At 47.4% G+C, this 15,516-nt stretch overlaps 1 protein-coding gene across 1 annotated transcript in view; it reads left to right on the top strand.

Moving 5' to 3' along the window:
* cux2b (cut-like homeobox 2b) overlaps nucleotides 1–15,516 on the top strand; it is a 67,738-nt gene that overhangs the window by 14,576 nt on the left and 37,646 nt on the right. The window contains exon 2 of the mRNA XM_067231000.1: nucleotides 15,349–15,459. Coding sequence (XP_067087101.1) covers nucleotides 15,349–15,459 — 111 coding nt within the window. The remainder of the gene's footprint in view (nucleotides 1–15,348; nucleotides 15,460–15,516) is intronic.

The following is a 15,516-nucleotide window of genomic DNA, read 5'->3' as shown; positions in this document are numbered from 1 at the left end:
CGGAGAAGAGGGCCCTGACAGCCTGGGGAAACAACACTAGTGTGTCTGGGAGTGATTCGTTTTCTGCCCTCTCTTTATTTCACCAGTGAAAACGATGCGGAGGAATGCTTGTCCAAGATAACAAATAAATGTGTGTGTGTGTGGGGGTTGGGGGGGGGGGGGCAGATTCATAGCCAGGACCAGGAGTTCTTTCAGAGAGCCCTGTGATGGCGAGCTTGCCTGAGCAGAGTACAAATGACTCTGGGTACAAAGGTAGTGTTTGTTCAGGCTTGTATTGGTATGGGCCCTGTATCTCTTGTGTCGCCATTCAGAATGACATACCAGGACTTCCACTCGGCTCTGTTTTGCTCTAGAAGGATCAGAACGTTGCCTGTTCGTCCAGATAGTCGTAGGAGATGACCTTGTGCTTATGTTGGGAAATACAATCGCTATGACTGAGTTGAGTCAGCGCCACAATTCCATGGGTCTTAATTCTGTGAAACCTGGAGCACTTCAACTGGAGTTAAAGATTAAACATGATCAATGTGTTTAAAAAAACTTTTTTTTACTGAGATTTCTCTGAGAGTGTGATTTGCCCTTGCCCTGGTACCCCAATTACTAGTATTGTTATGCAGTGTACTAATGTCATAATGTGTCTGTCAACAAGGCCTGTGGCCCAGAGCTCTCTGAAGCAGTCTGGACCTGGGGTCAGTACTGGAGGACCCCACCCCACTGCCTGGGCCCTGACTCCCCATGACTCTCGGAGCACTTAAAGCCTGACCTGGAAGTTCACCTCGAGCCTGATGGACAGATTAAAGGACCATTAAGCATAATTACCGTTTCAATTGGAGAGGGCAACTGAGAATGTCAGAAATGGTTACAAATTGTGGGCCCCATGCCCCCCCCACCACCCTCCTCCTCTCAAATGTTGAATTTAATTAGGTTTATCTTTCTTTTTGCTATCAACAAGTGCAGAGTTTGACAGGAAAATAGGTACTGAGTGTGGGAGTGGAAATGCCTTTTGGAATGAATGGAAAGGGCTTCAAGAGTCTCTAGGTGGACGTTAGATCTTTCACTTCTCGATATTTTGATGTTCGTTTTCTTGTTTTTGGCGGAATCTTTGGGGATAATCCAATCAGAGTAAAGTTGATGGCTGCTCAACAAGCTGTGACAGGTAGCTGATGTGATGTGGCGTAGTGCTGTGAGACTGTGTGTCTTGCCGCTCTCTCTGTCTGTCTGCCAGCTTGTCTGTCTGCTTGTCTGTGTGTCTGTCTGATCATGTCAAACGTGATGAGGTTGTGTAACATTGGATCAGACCTACAGAGGTGCCAGGCCCTGAGGGCATGTTGCCAGTTCCTGCCAGTCAGGTGAGAGTGTTCACAGCGCCGCCTGATAATGTCCTCCTCTGTGTATCTATAAGAAACCACACACTGCTCCTCGGGGGAAGTTGGTCGATGCCATCTTCTCAGCAGGGGCACTGGCAGCAGACAAAGTTTCCCAGTTTTCCCCCACCAGGAATGTTTATTTTAAATCCCCTTTACAGTAACCTTCCCCCCTCTCTCGCTCCTCTCCTCCTCATTTGGACGATTATTACACCCATGGTGAGAACAAACAGTTTCTCTACTTAATAATTCACATCACTTTCATCTGATATTCAGTTACCATGGGCAATTTAGTAGTTGAATAATTTTCTGAAAAATTCATTTATTATCGCCGTGCGTTATGAATCTGGAGAGATGGAGAGTGGAGTGGTGGAGGATTTTAAATTGCGTCTGTGGAGCGAGGGATCCAGGGGAAGGTAATGTGTTCTAATGTTCTCAGCCATATGCATTGTTTTCAGGGCTCATCGGTTTTACATCGATTCCCACTGAAGTGTTTAATTGCATCATGAATATGATCTAATTCTGTCCTTTTCACTGAAACTAGAGCACTCTCTGCGAATGATATACGGCCTTGACAGCGTCACATCAGGATGTGTTTTATATGGAATGTAAATTATAGTGTTAAATTAGGCTGGAAAGATAACTAGCTGGCACTGGGAATGGACTCAACAGTTTAATTTAGTGTCAAAGGGCCATGAAGGGATAAATCACCCCTCTCCCCTCAATACTACGCCATCTCAGGTTTTTATCATCTTCCTGTGCTTGTACTATCTCTTGGCTTTCATTGCTGTTTCAGTTCTTGGAAATTCCTATATGTTTTATCTGTGAAGTATCAACTGCCTTACTCATCTGATTGGACCACCTGAAGTGCAAGGAGATCAATGGTTATGATGTCAGAAATGTTGCCATATTGACCTCAGCTTAGTTCGTTTGGGATCCAGACTGCATAGAGGCTTAGATCCCGGACCAAACTGAACTTTTAACCTTTATTCAGCTCCAGTTCTCCCATCCTCATCAGCTCTCTTCTTCTGTAGCGTTTTCCCTCCAGTTCTGTTCTGATGACGCACACTGTCAGGTGGACGAGCACGGGGCTTTGTAACCGGTTCTTAAAGGTGGGTTTTCACAGAGCAGATGAAAGCCAGCGAGAGTGCCCTGGAGGAGGGCTCTTAGGGGTCCTTTCCCCGGGATGGAAGAGCCTGTGGGAGTGCTGTGGAATCGTACTTCGTTGCCATGACCTCAATGGGCCGGTAACCAGGGAGATGAACCTCTCCCAGTTCGCCCCCAATAATGGAACCGTTTTTTACCCAGAGGTTAGTTAGTTTGACATGATCTTCATCTCTTTCTCACGTGATCGTTGTTTTTCTTTTCTCCACTGGGTTTCACCACAAGATGCCTCTTCTGGAAAATTCTAACAATGCCCAATTCTCCATGCTCCTGCTCCTGCTAATCAGTACTGGTCTATAGAAATGCAGTCCATTTAATACTAAACAGTTCAGGCAGATGGGTCCCCTACAGCTGAAAGGGTTTCAGGGACGATGAGTTGGAAGGGTAATTCAACAGGGCAGCTGGTTGACCATAACAACAGTGGTCCACTCACTTCCAAGTTATTTCCTACTTCATTAATACTGGTTGGCATTCAGACATCTTGTGTCATGGGTTCACCGGCCCCACAGTTGAGGCACCTCTTTGGATTTCACCACTGTTACATTAACATTTTACATTTAGCAGACGCTCTTATCCAGAGCGACTTACAGTAAGTACAGGGACATTTCCCCCCGAGGCAAGTAGGGTGAAATGTCTTGCCCAAGGACACAACGTCATTTGTCACGGCCAGGAATCGAACCAACAACCTTCTGATTAATAGCCCGACTCCCTAACCGCTCAGCCGTCTGACCACCTTCCACTGGCGTCCCTCTCACAGTACTGCTGATTCTGACAGTTCACCAGAGAAGAAGGCTCTCCGATGATCAAGTGGTGCTGTTGTTGTTATCCTTGTTGTCTCTCTGCAGAAGTGGGGGGCTTAGGGGAGGGATTGGTATGTTAAATGAGCTATGGGAGGTCTGCCGAGGCGTTTTTTTTAGGGGGGGGGGGAGTTCAGACAGACGAGAATTGCTGCGTTGGGCATTTGCGGCAGCTGTGTGAAGTCATTTTCTGGGAGCGCGAGCGGGAGAGAGGTGCGGATTAGGCAGCGCCTCTGAGCCGGAACAAGTCTGTCTGGGAAGGGATGAAGGCTACAAACCATAGATCTAATTCCCCGCTCGCACTGCTAGACAGCAGAGTCTCACACACACACACACACACACACATAGCCAGTGTGAATTAGGCCTGTTTGCGTCTCTCAGACTAAGCTGAGCGTGCTCAAGAGCGAGTGGAGAGAAGCTGACAGCCTCCTCACATGCCGCCCTCTCTCCTCACCAGCTATCTCTTCCAACCGACCTCCAAAAACTGTCTCCGGCTTGTGCTATCTCATTTTGTGGGCTGCAGGTCTTCATTATTGCTGACATTAACATGAACACACAGTCCCAAACAGCCTCCAATGGAATGTTTGGATGGGTGGGGGTGGGGGGGCTTCCCACTGGCCGTGTAGAAAAAGCGTGCACCTGTGGCCCCCATTGATTGCGTGTCTGAACCTCCAGCGCTCAGAAATTCATGTCTTTTAAATGTGGGTGATGCTTTGCCTCGGGTCATGCGATCGCCCCGAGGTGAGGGGAAGGTTTACGAGGCAGTGTTCAGTGGATTAGCCCAATCAGAGGGCCCCCCAGCTGCCCCCACCCCCTCCCGCTCTTCCCCCCCTCCCCTGTATACCACACACAGACCCAGTGCCCTGCTCTCCCCACACACAGCCCCCGCCCCCCAGAGCAGGGAGGGTAGGAGCCAGATCAATGAGGCCGACCCAAATAGATGTTGTCCCTCCGTGATTGGGGACAGCCTGCTAATGGGCCCAGCCTCTCTGTTCAGGAAAGAGGAAGGGAACTGTTGCTACAGCTCCAGAGGAGTGTCACCTCTGAATGAGATCACTTGTGTTTCCCTTGTTAGGATTTTCCCTGCCACTGCGCATACAGTAAGAACAGCAAAAAACAGGCCCTTCCGGGTTTTTGTTGTTTTTTTGTGTTTTTTTGTAGTGTATTCTGTGTGTACAGACTGATGGAAATCAGGCGCAGCCCCCTGCGTCCTTCTATGTCGAAACCGGTCTCTCGTTCAAGCCTTCTCCACCCTGCACGCCCAGTAATGAGCTGTATTACATGCTCTGTGGAGGGCATGTCTTATGTTGGAAGGCTGTGTTCAATCTCTAGGCTCCTGAATGGAGTGGAAGGCTCTTTGTGTGTCTTTGAGAGGCAGTGAATTGAAACGGTGTGCACTGAGTGAAGCTGATGAGGAGCGAGCGAGCCCTGAGAGGAACATGTGGATGCCTGGCAGGCAAGGCAGCGCTGTTCTATTTGTGTCCACCGAGCCTTTGTGTGTGTGTGTGTGTGTGTGTGTGCGTGCGATGTCCGCGGACCTTGTGTACGCCACGTACGCCCACGCGTGTGTGTGACGTGCATGTCCGTGATGTGTTTGTCCGTCAAGGAATGCGTTGTTGTTCAGTCGAGTCTTGGTTGGAGTCCCAGTCTTCACAGATTCAGTTCTCCTGCGTTTTCCAATGGTCTGCTAAAAGGAATAGTGTATGAATGGAAACCTGTTCCAGCCTGCTCATTCATCATTTGTGACTCTCATTGTGACCCATTACAAGGACTAGCGATGGGCCTAGCTATGGGCTAAGTGATTTTATGAAGCAGTGTCACACACTCAGGTCTTATTCGTTTTTCCAGGAATGCATTTTCTCCTCAGATGGAAACAAACTACATTTGCACTTAAAACATATTCTTTAATCTTCTGTTATTTTACATACAAATTGCATCCTGGGCAATGCATTCATCATTGCTCATATCCACCCTGCTCCTAAATGAAAAATGTAGCTGAGATGAATAATGGATCTTTCCATAGTATAATTTGGTGTTTCTTGAATATAGTCAGGGCTCCCTCTTTGCTTTATTTTCTCCCTGGTTTCCTTGAAGAAGTTTGTATTAAAGGATAATGTAAAGAAAATTACCAATGAACTTCATTTGACTGCTTACCTTAGAACTCTAGGGAGACTGACACTTCTCCATCTTATGGAAATCGCGCGGGAACTTTGTCGCGCACATTTAATGATTGACTGTCTGCAAATACATTCTTTATTAGCCCCACAGTGAGGAAATAAAAACAAATCAGATAAATTGGTTATCCGACGTTGTTAGTATTGGTGTTTGGTGTCTCGCATAAAACCGTCTCACTGTATGGATGAGTGGGCACTCCAGGGTTTTGTTTTAAGAGGGGTGGGGGGTTAATGGGTGAATGCCCCTACAGATGCAACATCAGGATTGATCCTGTGGGGGTTCTGGGTGGGCAGCCTGGTGTGACGCTGGCAGAGTAGGACTCTAGCTCTGTGGTCCTGTGTCTTTATCTCTAATTACATGGTGGAGATTGCGAAAGACTGCAAACCCCCAATGATATCTCAGCTCTCTTTCTCTTTCACCTCCACTCAGGCAGCAAGCAGTAAGGCAGCAAGCGATAGAGGCAGCGAAGGAAGCCCAGAGGTAGGCATGGAGGCAGGGAGAGAGGAAGGCAGTGAGGGGAGCCAAGCAGGCGAGGCAGGAGTAGGCGAGGCAGGGTCCAGGAGTGTGAAGCAGAACTGTTCCTCGTGGTCGTCTAATCCCACCACAGACGCTCTCCCCTCCCCAGGGGAAGGCTGCTCCTCCCTCCCCTCCTCTACGGTTGCTCAGCCTGTCTGGTTCCACCAGGACTGCAGGGGGAGAGGGCCCACGGAGGCCCGCGGAGGCCCGCGGAGGCCCGGGCGGGAGGCAGCCCACTCTGTCGTGCTCTAGTTGTTCTTGTCGGGTTTGTTGTCCCCAAAGTTCCCAGCGTATCCTAGGAGACGTACTGACACGCAGTTGCAGATGGGAGCCGGTGGACCGTGGCGGTTTGAGACACAATGTGGATTGGAATTCACAGTTTGTATGAAATACGAAACAGACACATTGTTATGCCTGCTGTATGTTTTTCCTCCCACTTTTCTTGTCTTTATATATCCAGTTTTAAAGGATACATCCCTTCCTTTCAGCTAAACCGTGGCAAGGGTTTACTGATGAAATACATGCTTTTTGGTGTGAAGGGTCAATTTAATTTACTCAGCCAGTGTCTAGCTAACGATAATAGGGCTCCACATTTCCTGTGAGGCTGCTGCTGTGCTTGTTGAGATCGACGGGTCCACTTTGCTGGGATTCTCCTCACAACTTCATAAAGAACCGAGCCTTTGATCCAGGATTCCTCATCTGGGGCTGCTCCATGAAGAATAACCCAGAGAACGTCCAGTACTTTAGCTCAGATGAAGAGGGCTCCGTTATTCCCACTCAACTCTGAGTGTCCTTTTGATTCTTGTGCAAGTTTAATCTGCAGAAATCAATAGAGGGATGCATGTTGGGCCTGGAAGTCAACAGCAGCAGTGTTTGATGGTTAAACGGACAGCCAAATGGATGATATGGAGAGACATTCATCTTTCTTTAGGCAAATTGGGCTGCTAGGGCCCGACTAATTGATTGATTGTATGACTTGCTGATACAATCAAAGCCTGGCCTGATTTATGGCGATAAATCGATTGATTAATAAGGTTTCATGCGATGGAGGCGGGGGTGGGGGCAGCGGTGGGGGTGGGGGAGGGGGCGGTGGCTGTGCCGAGTGGGGGGAGAAGACACCTCCCAGTCAGACATCCGTCTTGCCAACGTCAGCCATGCTGGTTTGGTGTCGTAATGAGAGAGGCCTAAATCTAGCAGTTGACATTTACAGAGCCGGCTGTGTCTGGTCCTCTTCCTAGATTAACCTCCACTTGTTCACATAAGCGCCGTGGATATGAAACACACAAGGAGGTGCTAGCAAGGTGGGAGGGAAAACAAGTGTGACTTTGTCAGTTCACTGTAGGCATATATATCGTTGGGGTGAAAAACAAAAAATCAATCACACATTCCAGAGTAAATAAAAACAAACATCTTGAGCTGCGCAGTGCAAGTTGTCCTTGTTGACTTTTTCCAGATTACATTTAGCCGGGTGTTTAAATGCTGATTTACAGCAAGATGGAGCCTTTTGCCTCTGCTCTCCTGCCTGCCTGCCTGCCTGTTCGGAATATGAAATGGAAGTTAAACACTGTGAATCTCCAGTGTGAGGAGAAGGCCTCTGGCCGCGTGGGCAGTGTAGCATCAAATAGATTGTGTTTCCTCTCGTGTAAACGCTTAATGTGTGCCGAGTGCTCTGACACAGATGAATGTAAGGAATTTTCTGGAAAGACTTTACGGCTCTTTTGAGAGACATGGCTGGGAACCGGTGGTGGGGAACGCTCTCTCTTCCTGCCACAGACATGCATCCACACACACACACACACACACACGGGTGCACATACACAAGGGCCGCACATAAACACACAAGCACACAAATGCTTCCACTCGCACACAAACAACCCTCCCCCCCCTCCTGAGAAGCAGTTCCATCAAGCCGTTAGAGCCGAGGTGTTTTTTTTTGCTTCTGGGCAGAAATGGCTACATTGGCTAGGTGATGAGCAATATCTTACACAACCCTTCTACACCTTGCTTCACATCTGCACTGTACTGTGTGTACTGAAGACCATCCATTAGGCAGCTCTCAGGCTAGTTTTTTTGTTTCTTGGCCAGGAAACTCCTTTTGTTTGAGGATGCGAAGTACGCTAAAGATATATCCGCATGCAGCAAAAGCTATAGACCAGAATGGGCAGCAGCTGAAAGCATCGCTGGGTGTTTGTCGTCGTGACGAACAGCTTCTACCTCACCGCATATGATGGCTTGGTGTGCCAGGTCTTGAAGCCTTTGTGACAGCACTCAAAATTCTCCCCCGCTTGTTGTCAGCCCAGGTTGTATTCCCACTATCAACTCTCTATTTAGATTGATTTATTTTTGTTTCAAATGCTGTAAAATGAGAAGAAAGCATGTGTGAGAGAGTGAGAGAAAGAGAGAGAGAAAGAGAAGTTTAAGGAGGGTAAAAGAGAGCTCCTCTCTCACAGACAGGTGGCCCAGGCTCGTGTCACCGGGCCCCGAGGGTCCCTCTAACTGCGACTGAGAGAGAAAAGGAGGGACCAGCGCCGCGGCACTACACAGGTGCCGCGCGAAGCACAGCCCTCTCTCCTCACCTGAAATATTCAGATTCTTCCCGCGGCGGCGGCTTTGATCTCCCTGCAATCGACAAGGGAGGATGGAGAGAGGATGGGGGGTGGGGGGGGTGGCGGGTGTGAGGTTGGGGGGGTGGGGGGAGAAACAACAAAAACAAGAGGAAGAGCAGCACACCTGAACGCCAACAGATTGACATTTCTTAAGAGAGAATAAACAATCGCAGGTTAGCGGCTCTGCGCCGCTCCCCTCCGTCGTACAGCGTGAAAGTGGGCCAACCTGGTGACGAGCCGGAGATTTGCGGTGTCGGGGAAGTTTTTCTCCCCCCCCCCCCCCCCCCCCCCGCTGACCCGGGTGGCCAGGCTACACACAGCCCCCCCTGTCCCCCCCGCCCGCAGCTCACCTCGTTGTTCCCGCTGAACAAATCCCGCACCCTTGTTTCCATCGTCTCCCTGCAACAATGTGGCCGATCTTTCGTTTCTTTGTTAATGCCCCGAATGAATAACTTTTCTTTTCAAAGTTATGAGCCAGCCGTGATTAAACACACATTTTCCTTCCTCGCCCGGCTATTATGAAAACATACGAGTGATTCACATTTGGATTCACGTCTGCCGATCATTTGCCCTTTTGAGGTTATCATGTCTTCTTTCAGGGTTCACCCCACTAGCCTGCTAATGAATCATGGGGGGGTGTAATCAGTCACTGTGCTTGCATCACAGTATGACAATGGACATCTTGATTGTAACCACAGACTTGAAAATGAGCAGAACAATGGTCTGCCCTAATGATGATAAATAAGGTGTTCTAATTGGTGTTCATTTGGACCACTCAGTCATAGATTGGCATTTGAAGTTTCTAATGGGAGGGCATTTACAGCTTTCCTGCAGTGTACAGTGGATGGTTAACTGTTTGAGGTCATATCACAATTGTTTTTCCAGGTATTGTCTTTTGACATTCTGAAGGAGATGACAACTGCGTTCACACCTAGGATAATGTGCTACCCTGCATTGCCATTTGTAGCCATTATAAGATAGGAATATTGGTCTGTAGGTGTGTGCGTGTGTGCGTGTGTGTGTGTATAAAGAGAGAGAGGTGTTGATGGTGGAATGTACCGTGGTGCATTAGGCGCTAAAATTCCCTAAATGAAGCAGGGGATGACGAATAATGGCTGACAACACCAGTCACACCTTTTGCTGATGGTTGTAACGCTTACACGCCTCTCATCCCCTTTTGTAAGATTTAGCATGCTGTTTGAAGACAGCCTGACTGACTGGGGATTAATTAGTTGGGATGATTTATCAGGCTTACCAAGTCCAGGGTTTAGAAAGGCATAAATAAAAAGTTTTCTGAGTTACGCATGTATACCGTATATAGAGTATTATTTCCATAAAGTGCTCTTAACCCTTGTGTTATCTTTGGGTCATTCTGACCCATCAGTCATTGTGACCCACCGTCGTATTGCGACAAATTTACCTCATACAAAAACAAAGTGAGGCATTTTCTTTTAACTGTCGGGCTGTCTCAGACCCCCCACATTGGAATGGTTAAAAGAAAAAAAAAAAAAAAAGTTTTTGTATTGGGTAAAATTGGGTAAACACAACGATGGTTCGTTAGGAACCTTTGGGTCATGTGACCCGAAGGCAGCACGAGGGTTAAGCTGTGGCTCAGTGGACAGCATCCATGGCTGGGCAGGAACAGCCCAGTCTGGTGCGTGTGCGCTGGGCTCACCCCGGGCTGGAGGAGCAGGGAGCTTCAGGCGGGAGGAGACAGATGGAGGGGCCTGCCAGGTGATGGCTGCCCCCAGGCTCCTGCTGTCATCGTCAGTTTGGTGAACCCAGGTCGCGGGGGTCAGAGGTCACTCCCCCTCCCGGCGCGCCCTCTTGTCTGTCTGGCCAGTCCGTCCAGACGCCCCAGAGAGAGGGTAGATAAGGGATCATCTTGTATCTTTCATATGGACACGAGCCAACATAGGCTCTGCAATCTGCCCCCCTTCCCCCTTTCTCCTCTGTTGTTGTCCCCCTCCCTCAGCAACCTGGGGGGTAGGGTGGGAGGGGGGTAAGATGGGGAGGGGGGGGGATGCCAGTAATAATGTAGAGCCCAGACTAGACTGCAGCGATCGGGGCCATTGATTGTGGTGATTTGATTTATTGATCGATCCCCCCTCTCAAATGTTCCGTCTGAGATGTGGGGCTAATCTGAGACTGCAACGGACAATCTTGTGCCTCGCAGAGAATAGGAGGCGATAAGGGAAGTATGAAAGGAAACGACACTTATCTTAATCACACACTGGCCCCTGTGCTGGTGCCTCGCCACTGTGTGGATGTCTGCGCATGAGAGGGTTTTTGTGTACATGTGCTCATCTGTGTGTTTGTGTTTGTGTGTGTGTGTGTGTGTGTAGGTCTGCATGTGGTGGGGGGTTGTGAGGCAGTACAGTCACCAGGCAGAACAGAGTGGATCTATAAATTGATGGAATTCAAAGCCTCCAGCATCGATTACCATTATAACAAACAGCAGCACACAGAATGTCTGATTATTTTTAGACAAAGATTCTGTGCTCTCAGCAGCAATTCTGCTGATGCTGTCACACTTTCAGACATCTGCCTATGATTGCAATTAGATGGGATACAAAAAGAAAAATAATACACCATCTGCATTTTCCCCTCACATTTTTTCCTCTTTAATTTGTGCCGTCCAAGCCCACTGCGCACACTAGTGATTTTGACTCTAGTCTACCTCATTGCAGTATCTCGGTAGTTTTTCCAGTTGTCAACATTTTCCACCATGTTTTGTCTTTGTGGAGGGCCAGAAAACAGCTTACGACCACATGTAATCAGGAAGAGGTAGGTTTAATGAATCAATGTCAATGTACTCGACTACAACGTACTAGTGAGCGTCTTCTTTACACACAAAACATACTGCTCTGTTTTGTAGATTCAAACGTTTTGAGCAAAATTGTTATCAGATACCCACGATTTGGTAAGCATTACCTTTTTTTCAGTTTGCTGACACTGATATTGTCTGGCTTGGTCCTTGTGGTGCAGGTGATTCACTTTTGTTTGGATGCATCCTGACCCATTTTCCAGTAAGCGTTGTTTCTGAGTTGCTATCTTATCGCCTTTAGCCTCCATTTTGCTTGTCTTGTTTTTCTACTCTAGTGAGTCTCAGGCGACCACTCCCTGCAGTCTTTTCTGCAACACACATGTGCATAAATACCTGCTCCACTCAATGCTGTGACTGGACGCCTGTCAGGCCATGTGACGGCCCCTCTACAGACTCTGTCCTCAGCAGGACCAAGACTCCAAGAGCAGGCCTCCCTCCCTCAATCAACCCTCCCTCCCTCCATCATCCCTCCCTCCCTCAGGACTGGCCATGCTCAGCATCCCCCTCCACTCCTCCTCCTCCTCCCTCTCGACCCCCCCCCCCCTCCACTCCTCCTCCTCCTCCCTCTCGACCCCCCCCCCCCCTCCAATCCTCCTTCTCCTCCCTCTCGACCCCCCCCCTCCACTCCTCCTCCCTCTCGACCCCCCCCCCCCCACCTCCACACCTCCGTCCCAGCGACAGCTCCTCCCTCCCCAGGGGAAACTCATCAATTATGGCCGGATGTTTGACTGGCAGCGGCTTAATGACAGGAGCTCCGTATTGACCCGACTGCCACACTGAAAATTCGGTCCTGATCGCCTTTTTTAAAAACCTGTCAAACGATTACCATGAAATTTCTCTTTGCACAGGGAATCGAACTTGCTTACTCTCTTGCTTATTTTCTACATAAGCAGTCAAGAGGTTCCTGGTCTTTGTATTCAGCTGTAGATTTTATTCAGTTCTAACATAACAGAGGGAGGGAAACGAATCGTGACCGAGATCTTACAAGTGCTCAAGTTCAAATTGAAATGAATCTGTGTGGTGGAAAGACATAGTACCGTACATTGTTTTACGATCATTTGTTTCTGGATGCTTATCACAGCACTGTATTGTAGTCGTAGTGCAGTTGGTCCACCCACCTCCTTTGTCAATTACTCCCCAAAACTATGGAACAAATTACCCATAAATATCAGGGAAAAAAACACTCTAGACATTTTTAAAAGACAGCTTAAAACCTACCTTTTTACCGAAGCATTTAAGTAATTTTATCTCAAAAGGGTTTTCCTACTTTTATTAGTTATATTATTGTAGAATCTTGGTTTAGTAAATTTGGGTCATTATTTGACTTGCTATTTTTACTTTGTCTAGGTCAGAGTTGGCGAACTCTGATAGCGTACAAGAACTCTGGTCGCGTGAAGTATTTAAACAAATATGTAAAACAATCTGTATTCTTGATCTGAGGCAAAGGATCTGTTAACAGAGAATACGGCCCATAATCTTGACCTGGGGAAAGGATCTGTTAACAGAGTGTATGGTTTTATATATACAGACCAGGGGTGAACCAAATGTATATGTAACTTTTAAGATGCATGTTTAAAGTTGTTTTCTCTCTTGAACAGAGATCTTATTGGGATTTTTATTTTTGTTTGAATTGTTTATCACTTGTATTATTGTTTTTATTGATTTTATGTAAAGCACCTTGAGCTACAATTCTTGTATGAAATGTGCTATATAAATAAAGTCTTACTTACTTACTTACTTACTTCTGCTGCTGAAAACCAAACTAACAAAGAGCACGTTCTACTTCAGTTCCCTGCTGAAAGACAGACGGCAGGTTTCATTTGACAGATTGTTGAACTGGACCCGTCTAGAGAGGTCTGGATACCGATGGGTTTCCTTCCAAAGCAACCCATGTTTTCCTCTCAGGGGCTAGGCCTATTCACTGCTCTTAGTGGTTGGTCTTCTTTCAGTGCAGTGGAAACTAAAACCAAATTCCCCAGCTGGACGTATAATATAGTGCAGCACGGGGCATCTTAGTAGGAGCACAATACAGTACTTACAGTATATCTTAAGCATTTTTTTTTTCAATCCATTTAAAGGAAGTTCTATCATGCTTCTCTCTTAGTGAGATTAGCTGGTCTGGGCCATTTCAATCTGCTGGATGTCAGGCCACTCCTAACCAAGTCCCAAATCCCCGCTACGTCACATCCAGGAGGGGCTGTAAATGGCTCAATGGGTTTTAAATCTCCACTGGCCCCGCCGTCCTCTGACTGACGGTACGTTTCACCGCGTTTTGTGATCTGTCAGAGACGCATGACGAGAGGACGAGGAACAGGAAGGTGTCGAGGCGTCGGCGAGCCTGCCACTAGGAGAGAGGCAAGAGAGAAGCAGCGCGTGTCTTCGCAGGACGTCACTTCCAACGTTTCTTTCCGTACACACATGACACATCGGTCACCAAGGCTGATCAAACAATGAGGACAATACCGTCTAATCTGTGGGTTTGGAATACAGAGCTAGTAGTTTGGGCCTTGGTTTTCTTTTGTCTCATTTTCCCTTTTTTTCCCAGTGTAGTAATTTATTAAATTGCCTTTAAGTAAGACTGGTGATTAATTAAAACACAGTCAATTTAATTTTCCGGTGGCATATATATATATTCACTGTGGTAATTGAATCCCCCACACCACTTTTATATTTTCTCACATCTATTACAAGAGAAGACCCTCATCAGTTAGTGTTGAAAGAATCTCCGGCTAGAAGAGTAGTGTTGAACTGAGGGTCTTGGCTGAAAGGCAGCCTATTGGAGAGGATATATTTTAGAGATCTGTTTTTTTTTGTACGCTTTTCAGAGAGAGCTGTGTGACTGATCAATGCAATTGGATTTGTGGATAACATGCGGTGCAGTGTGAATGCATGGGACTGATGAAGAACCATCTTCACTAACGACTTTGGATAGAAGATCATATGGCGCTGCAGAGATATAATACAACGCTCTAATGAAACCACTGATCAGCTAAATGGTGATATAATTATATACTATTTAATTAAAACTAAAATACATTGTGTGCACATTGGTTCTTTCGGTCATTCATTTTATCAAAAAAACTGAATGTCAATGTCAAGTACTGATTATTTGTGATCTATATAAAGATTCTGGCATGCTGAATCAATAGATTGATTCCAAAAAGCAGGGTCCATATAATGATTTCTAGGGGCATGGTCGATGTAACGATTCAGGCCCTAAGGGCGTGAGGGAGTGTTTCAGCTGATGCAGACTTCAGATAGCACAGAGCAGTGTAATCATGGCACCAGGAGAGATGTTGTTCGTTTGAATCAAGTCTTCGGCAGGCTTTAAATCAGCTCTTCATTCCAGCGAGAAGCTCTATATTTGTTTGTAAGGGTATTTGTCAGGTTATTGGGTCTTCCCATGTGACTCTGCATGCCTTGTTTCCTCTCCCTCCTCCTCTTCCTGTTTTTATCTCTCTTTCCCTCTCCTCTCTCAACCTCCCACTGCCTATCTCTCTCTCTCTCTTTCTCTCCCACTCTCTCCCTCACACTCCCCCCCTCTCCTTCTCCCTCTATAGCTGTTGCAAGTGTATTGATTATTTCAAATACTGATTATCTAAAAGGCCTTCTGCTACTGTAGGCATTGGATTTATTTTGACTTAATTATTTATGGGCCAGGACTTGCAGTAAGTATTACCGCTATAAGATCATGAAGGATTACATTGTTAATATTCAGCAGTGTATTTTTATTTATGTGTACTCTAAGCTGCTCTGTATGACTGCTGGCAGCACCCAAAGTGCTTTGTCTCTCTCTCTCTCTCTCTCTCTCTCTCTCTCTCTCTCTCTCTCTCTCTCTCTCTCTCTCTCGCCCCTCCGCACTCTTTTTTAACTCTCTCCTCTCTCTCTCTGTCTGTTTGCAGAGGGAGCTGAACTCAGTTGCGTCTGAGCTAGCAGGGCGACAAGAAGAGAGCGAGCACTCCCACAAGCACCTGGTGGAGCTAAGCAGGGAGTTCAAGAGAAATGTCCCTGAGGTGAGTCCCCCAGCCCCCGCAACCAGCCCCCGCACCCCCAGCCCCCACCCCGCCAGC

The sequence above is a fragment of the Osmerus mordax genome, chromosome 28 (genome assembly GCF_038355195.1).
Source record: "Osmerus mordax isolate fOsmMor3 chromosome 28, fOsmMor3.pri, whole genome shotgun sequence".
Classification (NCBI taxonomy): domain Eukaryota; kingdom Metazoa; phylum Chordata; class Actinopteri; order Osmeriformes; family Osmeridae; genus Osmerus; species Osmerus mordax.
The sequence above is the reverse complement of the archived record's forward strand: the minus strand, read 5'-3'. Positions and strand labels throughout refer to the sequence as shown.